This window comes from Bombus vancouverensis, chromosome 3, assembly GCF_051014615.1.
Source record: "Bombus vancouverensis nearcticus chromosome 3, iyBomVanc1_principal, whole genome shotgun sequence".
Lineage (NCBI taxonomy): Eukaryota > Metazoa > Arthropoda > Insecta > Hymenoptera > Apidae > Bombus > Bombus vancouverensis.
In genome coordinates, this window is record NC_134913.1 from 20,163,397 (window position 1) to 20,186,181 (window position 22,785).

Genomic DNA, 22,785 nt, shown 5'->3' on the forward strand with positions numbered 1-22,785 from the left:
ATCGCAATAGCAATGCAACGATTTAGATCGCTCTGGTGATATCGTGGTATCGTCTATAATAAAGTGTCTCTAATAGCGTAGTCATGGAAACTGAAAATTTATCGCGTTTCAACCTACACGCGTCCTCGACTGCTTTAAAACGAGACTCTTTTCGTTTCAAGATTATCGCCGAAATCTTTACGACGAATTCCATTCCATTCGCGTAACATCGTTAACGTAAGTGAGTTCGATGGATCAATTAACGTTTTCTGTTCCCATGTTACCTTTGTGCGGAATCTCTTCTGCATTTTATCTACTCACGATCGTGTTCTATAATTGTAACTGTTGCGTAAGCCAAGGATCGACGAATAAACGAATAAATGGGAACTGCGATCTCTCTATCAAAATTAATCGACACGCGTAAACCAGTGAGTCGAACGTGTCGCGATTTCCTTTTCGAAATGGCGCGATATTTTCTACGCTTTGTGTGCAAATGGAATCGCACAACCAATTCTCGATATCTACGAACAAAACCAGAGACCAGGCTCGCTTCCTTCTCGTCTTTGTCTCTTTCGCTGGCTCGAATGTTACGACCGTGCCAGTCAATGACTCGTTTGCCCTATCGACGCTTCTCTTGGTCTCGCGTATCGGTCGTGCAACGTGGATTGCGCTTAAGAATTTGCCAGTATCCTCGTATTTCTCTTGTACCGAAGACCGCGACGATGCTACAAATTCGCGACGTTGCGATTCGAGTTTGCACGTCATCGATCAAACGGCGAATAGTACTTCCTCTCTCGATTTTCTCCTCTTTCCTGCTTGTTTAACTGTTTGCGCCGTGAAACAGTTATCTTCGTCGCTACTCGTTATCGTAAACATTAAAATCGTAAATACATGAGATTCAGAGCACGATACTTTAACTGGTAACGCGATAATATTTACACGCGATAAGATCTTTTGCACTTCGACAGCGACCATTCATCGGTTTGTTTTCTTTTCTCATTTAGCTTTCGTTTCATCGAACGTGCAGCGATTCTTACGTGGATTGAAGAGATTAAAAAATATACGATATCGTAATTTGTTTCGTAACGCAGTTTAAAATAGAAGAGGTTGATGATATCTGTAGTGAATAATGATTTGATAGAAACGTCGAGGTGGAAAGAAAAAAAGAAACTTGTCAGAAGTGGGATTCGAACCCACGCCCACAGAGTGGACTGCGACCTGAACGCAGCGCCTTAGACCGCTCGGCCATCCTGACTCGATGCAACGTTTTCAAAATGTATCAGAAATTGTACAGAATGCTTTTATATTTGGAATTTGATAGATATAAGAAAAAAATCTAATCGCAAAATGGAATTTAGTTTCGAAACGATTGCAAGTTACAAATTAAACTTTGTGATAAAATAATATTATCTGCCCGTGTCTACATTTTTCTATTGCTCCAAGGCTCGATTCTTTTTACCATTGTAGCGATGGCACCGACGTTACCGATGGAGAACACGATAAGATCATCGACTGGAAAAAATCAGAATGTTTCTTACGCCCCCTACGATTTCCTACGACGAATATAGGAATGATAAGATTACAAACTAGCAGCCTGGACTCAAACTAAATGTGTATAAATTCGAAAATTTTAATTTGAAAATTTACGTACGTATCTTGTTTGCGCGAATATCGTTTGCGTCTATAACTTTTCACACGATCGATATTTCAGAACGGCAAAAAGTACCATCTGCAGAACATGTAGTTCGCTACCTGAATTTATGCGTGAGATAAATTCACGGTATGCAAAAACACACTTGGAAATAGTAATAGAATTTTCTAACAATACTTGGGCCTTTCACTTCCGCGATACGTGGTATTTGCAAACGCAATTACATCCACGCGTCTTTTATATGTATTGTCTACTAATCAGTCCTTTCGTACGTTTTCTTAATATTTGCTTTTTAATGAAACTCTCGTCGAGAAGATGTTTGATATTCTTCTTTTTACATACTTAATGTACGTAAATGCAATATTTGCCAAAAAATATCTTACGTGCCATACGACACTCCAGCGAAATATTTACCGTTGCTCGCGCGCGATTTTTCACTTTTCACGCTTTTCACGTCGGACATCGTTTCTGTCTGAATAAAAAAGTTCGCCAGAAAAATACCACGCCAAAATATCATTCGATACACGAGCTCGTGTTACTCAAACGCGTTCCGTTTGTTCCGATGCCTTTCGCGTACAAACCCATCTATTTTGCAATGCTTTCTAAAACTTTGTATATCGCTAAACGCTGTAGTCTAAATTCCAATTGGCGGGAATCCAATTTTGCAAAACTGCTCGATCGAGATCGTCGAAGGTTAATCGACTTTAAAAAAAAAAGAGCGATTGTTGCAGTAGTCGCGGGTAGCGGCGTTGCCCCGCGTAGCAATAACACGAATTCGAATCGATGGTAAATTGCTTTCTCGCCGGTTCCAAGTCGCTAAAGCGGCGGCTCCGAGACTCAGCTGCCGCTTCCTATGAGGGGACCGGTTGCGAGTCGTTACCGAGAGCGTAGAAAGCTCCGTTGCGTAACAGACAACCGGATCTCCTCGAGAGGCAGTTTCCGTGCCGTGGAACCAACCGAACCCCGATGATTCCGGGAAATCGTCGGAAGAGGGAGCGATCGAGAAATTTGGAGAAACCTTGGAAGCTTCGTAACGCGAACGAGAATCGAGCTGACGAGTGAGAGCCGCGGTCGAAAGTCTTTCGCGGCGGTTTTACTGGCGCTAGCGTTACGTAAATGTCAAATAAAAGTGAAAATATGCAACAGCCGTGTCCTGGATGACCTAACGAACGTTGAAGAACGCGATCGAAGGGTCTCGCGATGTCCCGATTTGTACGCGGGGTTGACAATGACGAGGCACTTGGCAAGCTACTCGATGAAAACGCAAATATTTCGAGGGAACGAAGAAGCAGTTTCACTTTGGGTGAAAGTTTCTTTTAAAACCTCGTTTGTTAAATCTTATTTCGAGGAGCTACGCAGCCAGAAGCTTCTCTATTATCGCGGAACAAGATTTCATCAAACCCTTTGCCGCGTCTCGGGCTTTGGGCGCAAGTGGAAGATGCAATTTCCCCAAGAAGATCTAAAAGTTAGAAACGTGAACTTCGTTTAAACGCTTCTCTTTCAGGCACCCGTGGGATTTAATCCGAGCACTTCGCGCAAAAGTCGAAAGAAAACAGATGGCTCGCTGATTCGATGAACTCTCGCGCAAATTTGCGCGCTTCCCTTTCTTTGCCTTTATCTTAGACATTACGAGGTTTTCGCAAAAATTTGTCACCGGCTCCGCATCTCGCTTTTTTTTCCGCAGAAGTTGCGTGTTTTTACGCCGAATATTCTACGATAGAAGAAAGAAGTCGCTGATCGAAGGAAGGCCGCCGTTGCAGCGAAAAACCTGCCCCTTTTTTCTGTCCTGTCTTTTCTATCTTCCTATCTTATCATACGTAGTATTTTAATCTTTACATGGATTCGAAAAAGTGACTTCGCCAGTGACGAAATACTCTAACATCTTTCCCATATTCCTACGATACGATTCACTACGACGCAAATGTGAAGATTTACGAGCCACGAACTTCTTTATATGTAAATTTCTAAAGAAGATGTACGTTCGACCTTGCGAAAGTAATAAGCGTTTGGACGGAAGAATGACAGATGGGAAAAAAAGAAACGTGCATTCTAATGGTAAGCGTTAGTTCGCCGAGGCGATAGTAACGAGCCACTCTAGAAACTATAACTCGAGTAATCAACGTAATATTCATCGCTTTCTCCAAACACCGTTAACGAACGAAAAAACGGTTTACGTTCGCGCAAAGTATCCATGAATTATGGTGTTTCCATATGCTGCAAAGACCTGTGTAAAAGTCTTGTAATTTGTTTGATAATTGCATCGAGTAGCGTTCATACCCAGCACAACTACCGAGTATAATTTTTTACAGAATGAAAGTAGTATTTCGTATGGAAAAGTGGGATCGTAAAGTTGAACGAATCGAGCCACGAAACGAAGAAGAAGGCGAAAGGATTTCCTAAATACAGAGAGAATCCTGATAGCAGGATCGTCGGGATTTCCGAAGGGGTCTTTTTCAAAAGAGACAGAACGCCACTCGTCGGCGACCGTTGTCGGAGGGCCGAAGAAGGAAATGTATTTACCACGGTAAAGTATATCGCGAAGAGAAAGGGGGGCCCCAAGTCGGCAGGTAAACGTGACTGCTAACTCGATTCGCTTCATTCAGTGCGTGATCCTTAGTCTCGTGTGTGCGTCTAACTTTGCCCCCCGGAGACTCGATTTTTTCACTCGTGTCCAATATCTCGAGAGGGAATAAGCGAATCCGGGCTCTATTCGTGCGATTTATTTTCTTGTCGTTACTGGATCGTTGTTACGCTAAGCGGTAATTCGCATTGGAAATAGAGTCGAACCGGTGGTTAGTGAGAAACGAAAGTGAGTCTCGTTCTACGATCGTAAACTGTCTGGGATAACCCGGTTGCATTCCTGTCACGATCGACCTTCCGCGTCCTTAAACATGCTCGATGATTTGAACAGCTGAGCAATCGAGAAACGAAAATTGCCCATCGAGGCAAGTTCAGTCGCTGTTCTAATTTAATATGACGTCTGGAGATTTCGACGAAAGAAACCGACGACATGTTTAGGAACCGAGAGAGAAGCGCAGCGTCGATCGATATCGGAAAACGCGATACAAAATACGAGACGGTCGGACCGTTTCGTAAAATCGGCCGAAAAATGTCGCTTTACTTTGGCTGCTTTTTATTCGTGCTGAACTGCGTCGTGGACGCGGGTCCAGTTTCGAGGAACGATTCCAACATTCTGCGAATCGGCAGACCTCAAGACGCGTCGTCGATAACGGCCAGGGTGACAAATTTGAACAGCACCGATTACGAGGCGGAGAAGCAGACGTCGAAAGATAGGCGCGGCCCGTTAATCGAATTCAGCAAAAACAATCCGGAACTTGATTGGAAGAAGTATCTGAAGTTGTTCGACGAGAAGCAAGAGGAACACGAAGATCTGGATATCGATTTTATGAAAGAAAAGTTGCAGAAGACGGCGAACAGTATCCAATGGCTGGTGGATCTTTACGATCCCCTCGAGTGGTCCAGAGTACCTGGTAAACTCGGCCACGACTGCAGGAACGAACTAGAATTGTTTCTGAAGTCTCTGAAGGATGGAAAGCTATGGGCCGCCAAGAGTGAGTAGAACAAGCTCGCTCGAAAACGATCGGTAAACGATCGAGAAAGCAGCAGGCCAACGCTCGGGTCGTTTCCCGCCTCGCGCAGATCCACCGTCGTGTCACGCGATTAACAATCGCACTCGCGACGTTGCAACGTTTGCGTTTTAGTATGTGTCGAACATTTCTGGAACCGATACTTTGGTACTCGCACGTTGCCCGCAATTAATAACGAGCGTTCAGAGAAAGTCGTGTTTCGCTGTGTTTGCGAGCGGCGTGTCGTTGGCAGAGCCGATCGCTAAATCGGCGTTACTACGATGTGAAACAGCAATTTACCGCTTGATTTTCGCAAGGCTTTTGTCACGTTCCTCTAATAGCACCGGAACGAACGCTTTATCGTTAAACGAATTTTCGACCTTATTCCACCGTGGATAAAGCAATGAGAGAATTCTTGCGGCTCGGGACGATGCAAAAAGCCAAGTTGAATGGGCAGTCTATTACGATGTTCCAAGCCAAGTTACTGCGAAATTTAGGTCTCGAGCTAGGAACGCGAAGTTATTATCGTAAATCGCAATGGAAGCGAACCAACACCTCGTAGTTGTAAAGTTTCCCGCTTCTGCCGTGTCACGAAGCCAACGTCAGGGTGGGTGGTCGTTTCGATCACTGGCAAACTCGTCGAAGAAAGTTGGAAATTCGAAATATTCCCTTTCCATTAATTCTGACCCAGAGTGACTCTGAATCGGGTGAATCGAAAGTTTGTGTTTCGCTGGATTAATGCCACTCGACGCCGTCCAGCATTACGTAATTGATTTATTTCCATAAACCGTGGCATTCGCCCGATAACGGTATAACGTGCATTACGAATAGATTTGCTTTCTATACCACGGAACAGCTAACTCTTTATATAATTTGATTTATGCGTGAATTCCGTACACCGGTCTTTTCGCAATGATCGCTTATCTCGATCATCGCGGTTCCTTGTTAAACGCACTTAACGCACGATCGCCGAATCGTCGCTCGTATCTTTGAATATTCCTCGACGAATGCTAGAATTGGCAGAATTTCTGGCGATTTTCAATCCGAAGGTCTCGAGTTCCTAATTTACGATCAGACGCATTTTTTTCGACGACCGTTACTTCGCTTTGGACATCGATACAGAGATCTTAAAACGATAGGATTCGTCTCAAAACAGTCTGAAAATGCTACTTTTCTACCTCGAAGTCCAAATTCCATCACGATGGAAGTCGTGCGATCATTACTGGTTGGTAGAAAGAGAGAAAGACGCGCGAAGGATCATTCGACGAACCGATCGGTGCTCTGGATTGCGCGAATCCAATAGAATCGCATGATTTTCCAGATTCGCGATTGCTTCCGGCAATAAGCAAAGATCGGATTATGGCGAAACGGTCGGTCAAACTGCAACGCGAATATGCGCGCCGATTCGATAGCCGACAAACCGCATACGACGTTATCTTTCTCGCACTCGTACAGGCAGATTCACTTTCCAACGCGACGTAAACGCTCTCTGACACTGTTCGACCCCTTTCCGCAGAGATACGTCGCATTCATTGCGACATGCTGGTCGTGGAGGAACAGAGAAACACGAGAGATCCGCTCCATGGCCATACGATCGCTATATTTTTTTTTTCATCGCCACTGATTCAACCAACGAACCTGTTCCAACGACTTACGAGTTTTGTGCTTTTAATCTACTAAGCTGATCTGTCGTTTTTCGTTCTTCAGAAGGAAAGAAATAATTCGGATTTTATTGAATTTTCTGTTATTCTTTTCCATTTATTCGCGTAGCGATTCATTTATCTCTCTACTGTTAAATTTTTCATTTTTGATATTGTTATATTTTTTATTTTATTATACTTATTATATTCGTTATATTTATTCACCTATTTATTTGTTATATTATTTTTCATTTTTCATTTTTGTTGTTGCTTTGTTTGTCGTCGAAATACTCTTTCAATGGCTTTACGATTTGACTCGCAATATTAAATACTTTTTCTAAGCTCGAAAAATTGTATAAAGCGTCTAAAAAAGACTGCGAGGATCGCTCCCATTGCAAGCTCCTTTTATCAGATATTCGTACAACATGCTGCGTTCGAGAGATTCTCTCTATTACGGAATAATTCATCGAACGATTCATTTCTCCAACAATATTACACCATCGCTTTATTATTTATATTTCGATTCAAATACGCAGCAATTTTATCTGCCTACGGTGTACAGACATCGCCGAAGTTGTAAACAAATAAAATACGATGATTTCCGACCGACGTAATGATATCCCAAATACTTCGTTCATACTGATAATTTCTATCTGTTTCGAACGCGCAAAATATCGCGCGTAGGCGGTGCCCCGTCGAACGTATAAAAGGCAGTTACTATATCCTACGAGTTCTACGTTTGACATTTGACAATATCGTGAAAAATATCGATATTAAAAATTAACAAACTCGTAGCTCGTACGAGGGGATTCAGGGAGTCAACGAGCCTTATGAAACACACGCGTTATGCGCGTATTGTACGTATTTCGACGCTCCAGTTAAAAATTGGATTTTAACGTAGTCGCGTAGATACAGGGAACGATTAAAAGCTCGCAAAGACGCTAAGAAATTATGGAACACTCGTTTCAAACTCGGTGAGTGAACGTAGCCCTCGAGGAGTAACCGGCGAACGCTGATTTTCCAGAAATTACTCCTTTGACAAATTCTCATTGAACGCACACAAGCTGTTACGTCGGACGATAATGTCGCAGACTACTTTGCTCGTACGTCGAAACAGACCGACACCACCCGTCACCGCAGTGTTTCGAAAGCTCGAGTCTGTTCACCGATCCTCCTTTTTCCGACGCAAACTGTTAATCGTCTGTGCACTCGACGAACAAAGTGTAATTGAATAGCTTGCTGAAAAAGAGCCTAGTAAATATACACGTAGTAAATACGAATGTAGTTTCTAGTCAAATATTTGAACGGTTTTATGAGAATTTTATTTATTACGCGAATATGGAAAGAACAAAGTTCTGTAAAAGCCATTCTAATTGTCAATTCGAACGTAGCTAACATTAGAAAATTGGAAGAAAAGCGTCGAACGCGATTCCCGCTTGCTAGAATTCTTTTCTCGAGAAGCATCCCAACTGTTGCACGCGAGATTCCATCTGGTCGATTTTATCGTTTACTTCTAATATCTCGACGATCCAAGATTCACGCGAAATTACGTCCGCTTAAATACGCGTTGTCGCCAGTGAGTCGTGTTTTCTCGTAATGGCAGTCGACTGTACTTTCTCCGCTACTGCGGTCACAATCTGGCTTTACGTAACTGACAATGAACCTTTCAGGCGTGGTCGTATAATCCAACCGTCGGAAACTAGAATGCCGGGCTTTTCGCGCGAGTCTCGAGCAAAAACAATGAAAACAGAGGAGAAGGAAAAGGATCTTCTCTCGGCGCGGCACGTCTTTTCACGATAGAAAAAACCTTTTGAAATCTCTTCGTCGCTATTGTTCTTTCAACTTTGAAATCTTATCTTTCAGCAGGCAATTCGTAAACCTATTCGAGACGGAGATTCATTGCAGAGAAACGACGGTGTTTGCGACGTGCGGTTATCTTCCTCTCTTTTCCGGAAGAACGCTTTCTTTATCGCGTTTGATTCCTCAACGTGCTCCTTTCTTCGCAGTGTCGGACGCCAGTGGCCGTTACTCGTCGCAGTTCCATTTCGGGAACGGTTTCTGGCTTGGTTCGAGCACCCTCTGCAAAGAGCTAAATGCCACCAGAGGAAGTATTCGCCAGGAACTCGACGATACTCCGCCCTATGCGTTGAAATTTCACGTAGCGAGGATGTACTTGACGTTGCCCAAGGAACTCGAATTCTCGGTAAGTACTTCTGCTTGTTTCTTCCCGATCGTTTCAACTTTTCCATCGTTAACTCTTGTCTTCGTCGGATAAATTCGCGCGGAATTATCGTTTTGCACAAAGGTATTCCTAATTCGTTTAATTAAACCATCCTTTAACCAGCCTTCGTAAGTCGAATAGCGCGATAACTCCGACAGCGAATGAATTATTAGACGGATTAATTAAACGCATAGTTCGAAGAAACCGGCTTCGGCAAACGCACGAAACGTTTATCCTCCGAACGGAATTAGTCGACGAATAATTAATCGCAAACGATTATTTAGCCTCTGTTAAATATTTACGAGTCGAAGAATCCGCCGACTGCGTCGTCTTCGCCCGCGCGACGAGATTAATAAAGCGAGTTATTTATACGGCAAGAGGGAAAATTAACGCAACTACCGCGACAACCTGGCGATTATTAGCGTTTTGATCGTAGCGTAAATACTCGAAGAACTTTGTCGCTACCGAGAATCCGAGTTGCATCGTTTAGCTTAATCGGATTACACGACGCTCCGTATTTCGCGATTCTAGAGAAACAACCCCGTGCTTCGTAGTTATTTTCCTTCCTCGTTGCGACGCGTCCGGCGCGAGAATCAAGCTAATCAGGATAGAAACGCTGCAAGGTGGCTATCGTTCTTGGAATGCTATTCGAAGATCGAGAAGCCGAGGTAAAGAGTAGCACGTGGGAAATCTAAGACGCGGGAAGTTCTCGCGTGGCGAAAATCAACGACTTCTCCCGTAACAGAGTAGTTGATAGTTAGTGTTTCACGGTGTCCACTAAGGTGGTTCCTAGAAATCGTTTACAGCGCGACCGATACGGAAGAGTTTCTACATGGGAAGATTATCGCGAGGGCAGATGCAGCTGTACGTCGGGCGAGTTCGAAATCGTTTCGCGACTTTCCCGTCAGACGTGCGATGGGTGGCATGATCGCGCTGGAAAAACGGGTAGCAGAAACGGACGGAGCAACGAAGGAAGAAAACCTAGAAAGAAATTGAATTTTAAAAGCCCGTCGAACTTCGAGGCAGTTTGGAAATCATGGCGCAAAGTAAACCGAGCGAAATGCGAGGGCATAAAAGTTTAATTAATCTTGAAATTGAATCTTCCTGCTCTGATTTATCTTGCGATTCAGCGTCTGAAATTTAATTAAGACGCCTCGATAGTTTTTTTCCTGCTTCTTCGTATCTCGGCGACGTAATTCCATGCTTGTCGAGCCACATCGTAGATCGAACTAGAACCAATTTGTTTTCAGACGAGACAAGTATTTTTGGGTCTTTGCCTGCCAGCTACGTGCGACCAAGCATCCCTGACCTCGATGCTAAGAGCGAACGCCGATCGAGTCGAACGAGAAGGTAACTCGACTTATCGATCGACCGGCCCGAAGATCCACATCGTTGCGGTGAAATCTGTGCCTTCGAGCAATTACAACCCTTGGCGCGATCCCAAGTCGTACGTTCTCTTGTAAGTAACGCAAGAACTTTTCTTTCGCCGTGGCCCGCGTAAATCGTAAGTCGACCGATCAAATTTTCCATCGAACTCCACCATCCGATAATCTATCGCGCGATCTCAATTATTTTTTCGTTTGCGAGGCTGCCGCGTTTATCGGCTTCGTTCCACTAGATCGCCAACTCGAACAAACCGACACATTTTCTTATATCAGCTTTAGATTACGAGCAAATAATTGCAAAGGTCGAAAGAAACTTCGAACGACGGATAAAAGTAGCTGAGAAGTCGGAGAAACGGCGTAACCGCGTGGAACAAGATATCGCGAGATATTACGGGATACGTATCTTCGATCAACAAGAATTTCCATGCATGACACTCTTACGCGAATTCGCGTCTGTTTACTTACGTAAAAAATATTCGAACGTTTCCGCGTATGAAGCAACTACGTGATGAGGACATACATATGTATTTAAATACTCGTAAAAGATCAGTGGCGCGGTTTACCTGCAGTTAAACTCCGACGAGACAATTTTTAAGACCCCGCTGCATTTGCAAAGCTCGTTCGACGTGTTTCAAGCCATTAGCAAACCACGAGTTTCTGCGGTTTAACTTTTCGTGGTCAAATTACGAAATTTCAGAATTCGAAATACGAGCATGCTCGGTGCAACGCAATCAGCGACCGGCGTTTCAACGAAATTACGCTAATTACGAAATTCCATTGAAGACCTAACAACGCATAGAAATATATTTTTTGCCGCGATTTCTTCGGTTACACGACCGGAATTTGCGCAATGGTTACATTCACTTCGATAACTTAGCACGAATAACTTACACACGCGTTCACGTAACTACGTGTCGAGATGGCTAGCTAACTCGCGCTAACATTACGATATGTTCCAATGTATTGGCTTATATAAGAAAAACTTTTCCTCGTTGTCCGATTAGACGCGCGTCTCCGTTCGCGTAAAGAGGAATTCGCGCGAAGAAACGAAACAAAATTAAGTTTTCTCGATCGTCGGTTACAAGTGCCTATTTTTAAACGATACGCGAAGAGAAGCGAGCTCGAGGGTTTTTGATCCTGCACACGTATAACCCGATAGTTCGTTAACTTTCTTGTTCCTAAAAGCAGCGTCGAAGGCACTGGAGCAGGTGGTAGTATTTTTAATTGTACGACGTTGTAAATTTGTCTAGTTACAGCGAGCCTGTATCACAGGTTTATCGTCCGTACGATAGCACGCTTAATGATCCATCACGGTGCACGTACGCAAGCTCGTTCATCTACGGGCGCGATACGCTTTCTGTACTTTCTTCTGGAATGGAATTACGGTCTCCGCGTAAACCATCGCTGCAAAACTTTTTTAGAACGCGTTTTGCTCGCCCGATGCAGAAACGCTCGCACCGATTCAGTCCATCGCGACATTCCCTTTCGTACACAACTCGGCAATTTTCTGAAAAAGCAGATCTCTTCGAAAAAAATATGTTGCCACATCCGTTCTACTTTTGAGTAGTTGCGACAAATCGAAAGAAAAGATCGAACACGCCTCGATGGAATATTATGCGAGCCATGTCACAGTTACACGAAAGCGCCATAGAACAACGATTGCGTCAATGACAGTGCGAACAGAAGAAAAATACGAAAAATACGCTGCACGCAGATCGTTGGTTGCATTACTTGCACAACTTAGATTCATATTCGCCGTGTCTGTGGCGATGCCAGAACGGTTTTTGCAAAGCCATCGGATCGCGAATTATGCAACGCGGCTGCGTCGCTACTTTAACAACTCAACTCGAAAGTTGTACCAAAAGACACTTAACTTTCGAACGTCATCCGCCGATTTTTCCTGGAGAAACTTGCCTTCGGATCCGAGATAATATCTCGTAGCGATTCTATCGCTGCGTCCTTGCACCGGGCCAATTAAATCTCGATAAACGACGTTATGTCACCGGTGGAAAGAACGGGAGAAAGCGAGAGATTGGTAATCGATGCGAATCTCTAAATGCATTCGAGGATCGTTGTTCGATCGAAGACAGAAACGAGCTCGTGCTAAAAGGAATTACTCTGCGTAAATCATAACGAACACAAAGCAACGTCGTATACATTCAACCGCCGAATACCTCGCTACTTTGTACAGAATTTTTCGCAAGTTTCGAACAGCGGCTTGATTCGCCACGATGAACTTTGATAGATGCCGAGAGAGGAAGCGCCTTTATCGCATGCCAACGACTTAAGTCGCTCTCGGTAAAACGAGAAACTATGCAAAATGAACGAAAGATCGACGATCGCGTAAATACCGGAGAAAGCTCGCCGCGTCGCTCTACTTCCGCTAAAAATAGTAAAAGTCCGATTTTAATCGAAAAACTTGGGTCATAAATATTCGAATCGTTCGGCTGTACTTGATCGGTCGCTCGATGAACAGAACTAGCAGCAAGATGCTTCCGAAGGGTTCGCTACCTTCGAACTTGTAATTTTCTCCTAACTGCAAATTACGTCAGTGTTAACCTGCTCCAACTATAAATAGGAATTCGCACCTCGTCGCGTCCTTGCACGCGATGCATATATACCTGTTAACTATAATACAACAAGTAGCGCGTCCAAGTTCCAAGGCAAGTTACAATCTTATGGCCTTAAAACGATCTCCGTTTAGATAAGATCGTGCACCTCGAGATTATTAAGCTCCATCCACAACAGTCGCTAGATCTTTCAGCTTTCGTCTAAGGTCAGGGTTACGATCCTCTTTCTTACTAACTTTTCGTAGAATTGTACGAATTGATCGATTTTCTCGATAGTCCGAATCAAAAGTTTACGACCTATTTACTTGTAGCTTAATCGTTGCAAAAATGTACGTACGTTTCGGCGTAACCACGTTCGAAGAAAGTGTTTCGAACAAACTGCGCGATTTTTGCAAATACGATCGGTATTTGCATCGATGTATTAGCAATTTCGTTGCTTTCCAGATTGCGCAAATATGTAGGTTTTAATCGTCCATTTACGATCATCGTTTTACACTCTCTCCCCCTCTCGATGAGCCACGTATTTATATTAGCAACGAACCGGTTTACAGCAATTATGCAATGAGCATTGCATTTGCAGTTTAATGAACGCGAGAGAGATTCCGAGCCCGTGTTTACATCGCATCCACTGAGATCAAAGCTCTCGAATTGGACACCCTGTCCGACTTCTGAATAGATACATTCTGGAGTTTCGCTTCTTCCGGCGATCGATTTGCTTGGAAGTTCGTGTTAGAGCGCGTATCGGCAGGTGTGCACGGTCGCACGTGTGCCTCGAATGTATTACGCAAGATCGTAGAAAGGCTGAAAGCGTCGACACGTGAAAGTAGATTCGCTATTGTGTGCATTCCACTCGAAGGCGGAATTGATTCGATTCGCGTCTCTCTACCGATTTTAATCGTTCAACGTCCAGAAGAGGGTACCACGGCCATCGGTTTTCTCACATTAAGGTTAGCATTGCTCCAGCTGGATCGATTTTGAAAGCTGCTTGCCGGATCGAACGATCGTTTCAGCAGAAATTACATAAAGGCTATCGAAATACGACTACAGAATGGTGAAGTTTTATCGCGTTAATACCGCTAACTTCGCTCTAACGTACCATCGAATAACATATACACTCGTTATGCAAAGGAGCCAGCAAATCTGCAATGAAAATGCACGCGTAATCGTCCGAATTTAATTACACGAAAATGCAAGAAACGACGCATAATAAGGGCCGACTCGATGAATAAGCGAATCACCGCTCCGCGCGTTCTTAGATAATTTACATTTATGAATAAAATTAGATGAAAAGTTTTCCACGCTGTCCAACAACAAAAAACTGTGTTGCCACAATTTTTCATTTGCATGTATTAAAGGAGAAAGGAAAAGTACTGAGATAACGCCGTGCGGAACGAAATCTTATTCATGGGATACAAAGTATGACGAACATAGTACGTAGGAAACCATGACGGACGAAATCAAATTGCGCTTATTATCCTTAGGATTCTCAAGCGTCGTGTTGTCAATGGAGATGGTCATATTGGATCTCCGATTCGACTCGGAGTAGCCAGTTTTCTCGAGGGATAAAGACGTTGCACGGTTCAATTTCTGGATAAATTGAAAATTTTTATCGCCGCGTTACGGTTACGCCCCCGAGAGATTCGGATAAAGGTTCTGAAAGGTTGGTAAAGGTACCTAATCTTCGACCTAGAAACGATCCTATATAAGTAACGCATTAACCGAAAGTTTCCAGCCGGTTTCGATGCTTTTCGGACACGAGGATGAAACTGCTTTACCAATTTTCACGGTAATCCTGCTCTTCTTTCTTTTCCTCGATTTTCCTTCGATGAGCTTTCCTCGGACATGCGAACAAACTACCGCGTGACTCCGGAAAAATCTCGAAATAAATAGGAGAAATGCAAATGAGTCACGGCATAATTTAAATCTGGCAAGTTTTATACCGCTGCCTTCCATCGTAATATAAAATGACGACGAGAGAGTCCCCTTAAAGCCGAGGGAAAAACTTGTCCCCCGTTTTGTTCTCCCCCAGCGCATCGTGATTCGCGTTTAAGGGCCTATTAACGTAGAAAAATGACGAACTTTTTGTCGTTTGTCCCGCGCCAAGCGGAATAAGCTCTCTTTCTTCCACCAACTTTGACAAACCGAAATACTTTACTTACGATTACTCGGTTCTGGCATAGTTCGCCTTCTGTTCCAAGTTGTACCGCGAGTCGATCCCTCGAGTATCGATTTCTTTGTTCTCTGCCATAGCTCGCTACTTTAACTGGAAAAAATGAGAAAGAGAAAGACGAGCATTATTTATTGTTCGCTTTCCCCCGGGAGGAGGAACGCTCGATGGGGAGAATGTTTTCCGCGAAGCGTCGTTGCACGTCGATTAAAAAGGTTAAGCAAGGAAAGAAAGTCACGAAGTCGATATCGCACGGTGAACCCGATTGCGCTTCATCGCGATTTTTCTTAGTATAACGGAACGTTAATTATCCAAATTAATTATCGTACATCTCGCTGTCGTATAAAATGAAACGTTTCCGTATCAAGCAGTAACAGAAGCTTTCTAATAAAAATGTGGCAAGCTCTTTCAAGTTTTATCGTCGTTCCCCCATTTCAATTTTCTCTTAATCGGTGATCCGATGATCGATCGTACCGTTAATCGTTCCGACGATCAATGTTCTACCGTATATTCAAAAGTAATTCTTCGATGAATCGCGAGCTACGAAATAAACCTCGAAACGACCAATTTCCAGTTAGAGTGATTGAGTCGTTACGAATCTTTATGACCGACGTAAAGTCACCGTCGACGGGTAATGATTCCGCAGGTGGTTCGATTTTGTGGGAAGCGTTCCAGAAATCTGGAACACGCGCTATACATAAATCTCGCAAACTTTATTGGTTTTCCTTCGTCTGTATCGATATACTTGGCCTCTATCGATGCTTAGAAATCTACGTTACGTAGCTATCTCTAAAAATTCCGCGAGAAATCTACCGTTACGTATCAAGTAACCGCGTTATGAATATTCATTAACGACGCGATTAATTTGCTCCTTGGTCGTCCATTATTTTAATTTTGAAAAAATTTTGTTCGATCTTTAAAGTCTAAATTTATTGTCAATTCGCATTGGAACTTGGGTCATAAATTTTCGATAATGTAAAACCGTTCGTATGTTTAATAGCAGTAACATCGCTATCGAGGATAGACGTAACCCAATTGCTTTAAAGAGATGTTAATTGCATTCGCAGTGTTCACGTTTGGTCATGCTCGTTTAGATTACCTCGCGTTTCAAATTGATTGATCAATATGATAAAAATTATTGCGGCTAAATGTGCTTAATCGTACAATTCGTAATTCGTTTAATGCTCAGTTCTACTTTCTAAAAAACACGAGCGATTAGCTGTTCGTAAACCCGAATTATTATTGTAAGATTTTCTTATTTATTTGGAATGGATTGGAATGGAAATACAGCAATGTGCCATGACTAAGACAACTAAATAGTTCGTTTACAACTCTCGTCACCACGGTTCCAACGCTCTCTCTCTCTCTCTCTCTCACGCGGACCATCCTCCTCGACAACGTTGACGACACTCTCTGACGACGCTGACAACACTCTGATTTCTCGACTAACTATCGACCGTTAATTCGTCTTTCTCCCTTAACCCTTTCGCTTCGACAGTCCAGTCTGTCGAAGTACTGTTACTGAACGGAAACGCGCGCCAGAAATACGCACAGTGTGCGTGGTTGCTGTATACACGTTTTCCTAAGTCTTAAATAACTATAATTCTTGTAAGAACCGTATATGAAATATCGTTTCATTGTCAATGGATCTAATAGATTTTTTAGCATGAAACAGTATACGATCGTCTGGATATTTGAAATATATTGCGTGAAACGTTTTGATGTTGTTTCGATAATGAGTAACTTGAAGAAGTGATTAATCCAATATGTCAATAAAATCAGCAAAAAATGTTCCGCCGATAACGAAAAAATATACTATTGACTACAGATAGCACTTGTATTTATATGCATCATTTGGATGCCGGATATATGCTGCGCTCGAAGCGAAAGGTTTAACATGGTCGCATAGGCCTTTTTTCGCGTAACTGTTCGATCGAAGGGTCCACGACACACTGATGAGCCTGTCGGCACTTAGGCTTTCTCGCAACATTGTTTATGGTTCACCCGATATTTCTTAGGCCATTTGTCCACGATACTACATTATTTATACGTATAATGGAGGCAACTGTTTACAGGGATATCAGCGTAGGTTAATCGCGTTTTAAAGCGAGCAGCGAAATGTCGTGGAAAAAGGAGCAGGAGACGGAAAACGAATATGCCACGGGAAATTTCCTATATCCCTTCGTGATTTAAGAGCGGTTTAGCGGTACTACCATCAATTTTACATTTTAATATACGCTTTAATGCTTCGCTGTAATCTCCTCGATATAATTTTAACCACTCGAAGAAATGTAAATTTGTCCGATAAAAAGATTGCTCCATTAAAATTATCATCGCGAAAGAGACAGCTTATGGAGGTTACGTTAACCAACGGAGATTACGCGATTAGTTTTCTCGAATCATCCTCTAAAGAGGATACGTTTCTTTAATTCATCCTGCTTTTGCACGTTACGTTCGCGAAACATATTTCCGACTGGTTTTTCAGCGGAGTTGCAGGCGCGCTACTATTTCTGATGATCTGTGCGACTATGTACGAGTACAGAACAGGAGTACAACCGAATGTCAAGGATGTGGAATCATCTAGCGTATCGAATAACAACGAGAGACTGAGCAATTTTTCCAACAAGAATCTAAACCAAGATGGCGAAGTGATCCAAGAAAACGGGGAGGAGCTGATCGAAAAGGGGAAGAACTTGCAAAAAGAATCGCCTGATCGTTCTGAAAAGGAGAGCAAGAAAGGTGACGCATGCTCAGCGGTTCGCGTTACTCGCTAATAATCTTTGGATCCTCTAACAGTTTTCTTTCTCGTCCATTTCTTTCCAGGCTTCTGGCTAACGTGTCTAACAGCCTTCAATCCTATCGCGAACGGCAGCAAGATCGTTAGCACCGAACCTGCCGCGAGAGACAGCCTGACTTGTCTGCATGGGCTCAGAGTGTTCTCGCTGGGATGGGTGGTCATGGTGCACACCTATCTTCAAGTCTTCTCCATTGCTGGTAAAGTGATCATCCCTTTTCAGAAACAACATCACGACGTTCGAGTAATATCGGTGAACGTCCGTTTGGACCACTTTGGGCCACTATGTTTTAGTAGAACTCGAGTGATTTTCTGATCGCTATAATTTACGAGTACAAGGAACATTGTTATTAGTCGTTCGTGAAAATAATAATTGTCGTAATTGCGACGTTGCTATTAAGAACACCGAGAATCATCCTCGTCGACGATAGATGAGATTCGATGGAAAAAGATTGCAAGCAATTAGAATTTAGAGTAGCTTTCACGGCTGGAAAAATTATTTATTAATATAGATCCGATTAATTTCTCTGTGCGACATATTGTGACGTAACGGAATACGTGTACCGGTCTGCTGGTTCACCGTAATCGAATTTTCTTCGTCTCGATATAACGCGTTACCTCGAACTTTCTCTGATAATTTCGAGATGAGATGACTTTCTCTATCGCCTTACAGAGAACAAAACTCTGCGTTCGGTGACAGAGCGGAATTTTATGTTCCAAACTATCAGCAACGCCACCTTCTCCGTAGACACATTTTTCTTCATCAGGTAAGACACATCCGATGACAAGCATCCTCGTTACGAGATAATCAATCGCCTAATCCATACGAATGCGACTGTTTCAGTGGCTTGTTAGTTACGATCCTCTTCTATCGGTCTTCCGGTAGCTTGAAAAATGACAAGGGCATTTTCTGGAAGACGTGTTTCACCAAATTTATCATCATGATCCTCTACAGATTTATCAGGTAAAAAAGATCGAACTATTCTACGATACGAAAACAGAACGGATTAAAATTGTAAAAGTTTCGCACGTGGTTCTATTCCAAGTCGATAACGAAGAGATCCACGATAAAATCCGATACACGATTCGATCGAGCATACAAATTTCAAATAAGGAGAAATCTCTTCCAATAAACGACTGTCAAACCTCGGTCAAGCGAATTCGCATACCGATCTCTTTTCGTTTTCTTTTACCAAGATTGACACCGGCGTATCTCTTTGTCCTGGGAATAAACGAGATCGCCATCAAGTATGCGCTATCAAGGACGGTGTTCTCGCCAGTGATCGTCGACCATTTGACGTGCGAAAAGTTTTGGTGGAGAAACGCATTGTACCTTAACTCGCTCTACCCTCGTACCGAGATGGTAAGGATATTGGATCAACATTTTTACCATTTAGAAAATTAATAGACTCGTTAGCGAATTAACAGAGTCGTTGGTTAATATTGACGTAGCTCTTAACACGAACGCAAATACAATTAAATCAAAGAACGACGATGCATAGCGAGAGGAGGATGCGGCAAAATTTCCAGGAGGAAGTACGAGTCGCGGAGATTACGGGGCGGGAAGGTGTCAGCGTCTCGATCGTTTTCCGATAATTAATTCTATCGTTCGGAGAAAGTTCCAAAGTGCCGGGACAACGCGGAGAGTGTCTAACCGTTCTAGAATTAATTTCATCGTCCATGAGAAAGAGTGGGTTAATCATTGGTTAAACAGCCGACCGTTTGCTTCCTCGCATTTCAAAGATCCGTAGCGAGAAATTACGAGCTGCCACTGTCAAACCAGAGGAAAAGATCGTCGTGTCTATGTAACGTCTATGAAAACGGTTCTACTTGATCGAACGAGTACGACGTTTGATCCATTAGCTATCAAGTTTTTCTCGGCTATAGATTTTCCATGGAACAAGTATTTTTTTTCCGATACTCCCCGATAGTATGACCTATTCTCAGTACGTTGAACCTTGACGTGATTATCCTATGAATACTTGATTAACAACTTTCCAGTGTATGCTGTGGAGCTGGTATATGGCGAACGACACACAGTTCTACGTTCTCGGAATACTTTTGCTTCTTCTATCTATCAAATACCTGAAGGCCATCGTCGTCGTGATTTTGCTGTTGATCGCCTCTTCGTGGTTTACCACCTTCTCCGTCGCCTATTCCAACGATTACATCGCCAGGTAATTAATTCGTTAAGCGTTAAAAATTTGTCGATTGCACGTTTAACGTCGATTAAACGTTCCGGTTTACCTCTGTTCAGCAGTGAAACCCCTTCGTTCTCTCTTTTTCTCCTTTTTTGTCGCGTGTCGTGTCCATTGTCAGAACGTGTAATTTCAACCACCTACTTTTAGACTGGATTTAACGGTATTCCATTTATAAATGAAACACCACCGCTTTAAATTTCGACCCGTTATAATTAAACGTCAGATTTCTAGCTTTGCGAACGGTTATAACGCGATTACTCGCTAATTATAATAACTTAGCGAGTCCCGTACTTTCCACTTATACCGCACTTGCCGGCTATCTCTGCCGCGTAAATCTTCATTCTCTCTTTTTGTTTCTTCCCCGGTTAGAATCCAAGAACCGTTTGCGCTTTTCGACGAGCTGTACGATAAGCCTTGGCTGAGAGCTGGGCCTTACTTCGTTGGCATCATCACCGGTTACATTTTGTTCAGAACGAATTGCAAATTGAAATTGCCTCTGGTAAGTAGCTTAATCCGGCACCTTAATAAGGTAAAAGATGCTCCGTTTGATCTCGGAAAGTGAAACGTAAATTCCCCTTGGTGGACCAACGTGGCAGATATCCCGACGAGTTTAAAATCAAGGAAACCTGTTCCAGTTAATCTTTGATAAATTATTTGGTCGTCAGCTGATACTCGTAACCGAGACGAGATCGAGCTAGCGAGCTTAAACGCCACTGTTGCAGATCGTACGAGTAATCGGCTGGGTGTTATCTACTGCCATAATGTTCTCGGTAGTCTACGGTCTATATCCCGGAAACTTAACCGTGCCGGTGAGTTCCGTGTACGCCGCCTTAGGACACACCGCCTGGGCGATCGGTGTATCCTTCATCGTGATTCAATGCTGCACCGGGTACGCTAGAATGATCGACAGTCTGCTGTCGCTCAAACTGATATATCCGCTATCGAGGTTGACTTACTGCGCGTACTTGGTGCATCCTGTCATCATGATGGTCACTGTATCCCAGATGGATGGTCCGCTCCATCTTCACAACAATATCGTGGTAAGTCTAGGCAGAACGAGCCAGCTGTCTTCGGGTCCGAACGGCGACAATGTGTGCTTGGGTGAATCTCAAAGTGTCGGATGGTTCGAATCAGACATAAACAACTATTTTTACCTTCGTACTTTCTCGAAATGCTCACTTTTCATATGGTTTTCCAGCTGATCTTGTACTTTGGCAATCTGGTCGCCTCCTACTTGATGTCGTTCTGCATTTCCATCGCGTTCGAGGCGCCCATCGTCAATCTGCTCAAGATCGCTTTCATATCGAAGAAGAGGATAAGATAGAGAAAGATCGAACGTAGCGTATCGCGCGATCGACGCTAGGTAATGGACGTTTCGATTTTCCTTACAATAGGCGCGTTATTAAAAACCTGCTATCGACTTCCTTGTTCCTCAGGATTTAATCGTAGCTCTCCAGTGCAAGAGGAAAGAATCCCCGACTCTCTGGCAGATATTTTCGGGACAAAGATAAAAGCCGCTTTCGTGCATCTATTTTTCTCGACAACGATACAATACACTGCTGCCGTGCTTTGACAATTTAGATGATGCGAAATCAATGCGATTTCGTCGTACTTAATAGGAATATGTTTGCACAGGCGCTTATGACTGTCGTAAAGTATAAATCAAAGGCAAATGCGTCTTCCGTAGAATACAGGCGATCAAAGCGTATTAAATTCGTAATTTCACAGAAAAAGCGGGCGTTCATTTTGTCTCGCTCATCGTTCGTGTCAAGAGTGTGAGAAAGATTCTTCGCAAAGCATCGCCGAAACGATAGGCTTCTCGCGTGTTATTTTATACGATTCCAATAGCGTTTTTACCGTCGATCATGTGCCACGAGAATATTTACGATTGGTGCAGTAAGGAAACTTGGACAAAAGTTGGAAATCGAGCGAAGATCGAAAGAAGAAACGATCGGGAGCCGTGTACAGCCATCGCTAGTCCAGTTCGACGAAAGCAGAGGAAATCGGAAAACGATAAAGGCGGCGAAACAATTGTAGCTTAAGACCGAACTTTAAATAACTAAGATCGATAGCACACCTGTTCGCGAGTGTCAATAACGAAAGAAAATGTTTGTACAAAAAATTGAAAAAAGCGTTTCATTTTAAACGTACTGGTATTTCCCGAGCGACGAATATCTTGTCTGCGTGTGCGCCAAAACGACAGAAATAGGAAAGCGCGTTAAACTTAGATCGAAGAAAAAATAAATCGATATTTGCGCAATCTCTGACGCTGTTTCACGCCTGGACGAAATTTAATGTTAGACGGACGTGATTCGTTTAAAGTGATCGTTGCTTCGTTAAATTACAAAAAGCAGTTGAAAAACGAGTACGTTTTTTTCGCGTCATTCTTTCTTAGATACTAACTCGATACGCGTCTGTTTACCGCAAAATGAAATGAAAAACTGTCGTCACGTAGGCGTTATAACTGTTAGGAAAAAGAAAAATATTATGCAAAGCGTGCCGAATCTCTTCTGCTGCCAACGGCTAAATTAAAAATCACTGAAACGTAATTGATATTTGGAGTAAAAGATTAATAGTAAAAAGGAGTTTC

The 22,785-nt window shown here is 43.1% G+C and overlaps 1 protein-coding gene and 1 non-coding gene across 2 annotated transcripts; one reads left to right on the forward strand and one right to left on the reverse strand.

The window, feature by feature from the left end:
- Positions 1-1,151: 1,151 nt before the first annotated feature.
- On the reverse strand, positions 1,152-1,234 carry TRNAL-CAG (transfer RNA leucine (anticodon CAG)). The gene has a single exon. It is a non-coding gene; the product is annotated as a tRNA-Leu (tRNA).
- A 2,982-nt stretch (positions 1,235-4,216) lies between these two features.
- Positions 4,217-22,780, forward strand: LOC117153930 (nose resistant to fluoxetine protein 6). Its single transcript, XM_033328448.2, has 13 exons — positions 4,217-5,202; positions 8,864-9,060; positions 10,329-10,537; positions 17,686-17,939; positions 18,024-18,194; positions 18,668-18,761; positions 18,839-18,958; positions 19,192-19,357; positions 19,996-20,171; positions 20,565-20,694; positions 20,918-21,235; positions 21,394-21,558; positions 21,632-22,780. The coding sequence occupies exons 1-12, from the start codon at positions 4,641-4,643 to the stop codon at positions 21,517-21,519; spliced, it is 2,523 nt and encodes an 840-aa protein (XP_033184339.2). The 5' UTR covers positions 4,217-4,640; the 3' UTR covers positions 21,520-21,558; positions 21,632-22,780.
- The last annotated feature ends 5 nt before the right edge of the window (positions 22,781-22,785 follow it).

Bases quoted from the DNA above. Each gene is read 5' to 3' on its own strand.
- LOC117153930 (XM_033328448.2), top strand. From the start codon at position 4,641: ATGTTTAGGAACCGAGAGAGAAGCGCAGCGTCGATCGATATCGGAAAA. The intron at 5,203-8,863 runs GTGAGTAGAACA...CTTTCTTCGCAG, and splicing joins AAAGCTATGGGCCGCCAAGA to TGTCGGACGCCAGTGGCCGT. The intron at 10,538-17,685 runs GTAAGTAACGCA...CTGGTTTTTCAG, and splicing joins CCCAAGTCGTACGTTCTCTT to CGGAGTTGCAGGCGCGCTAC.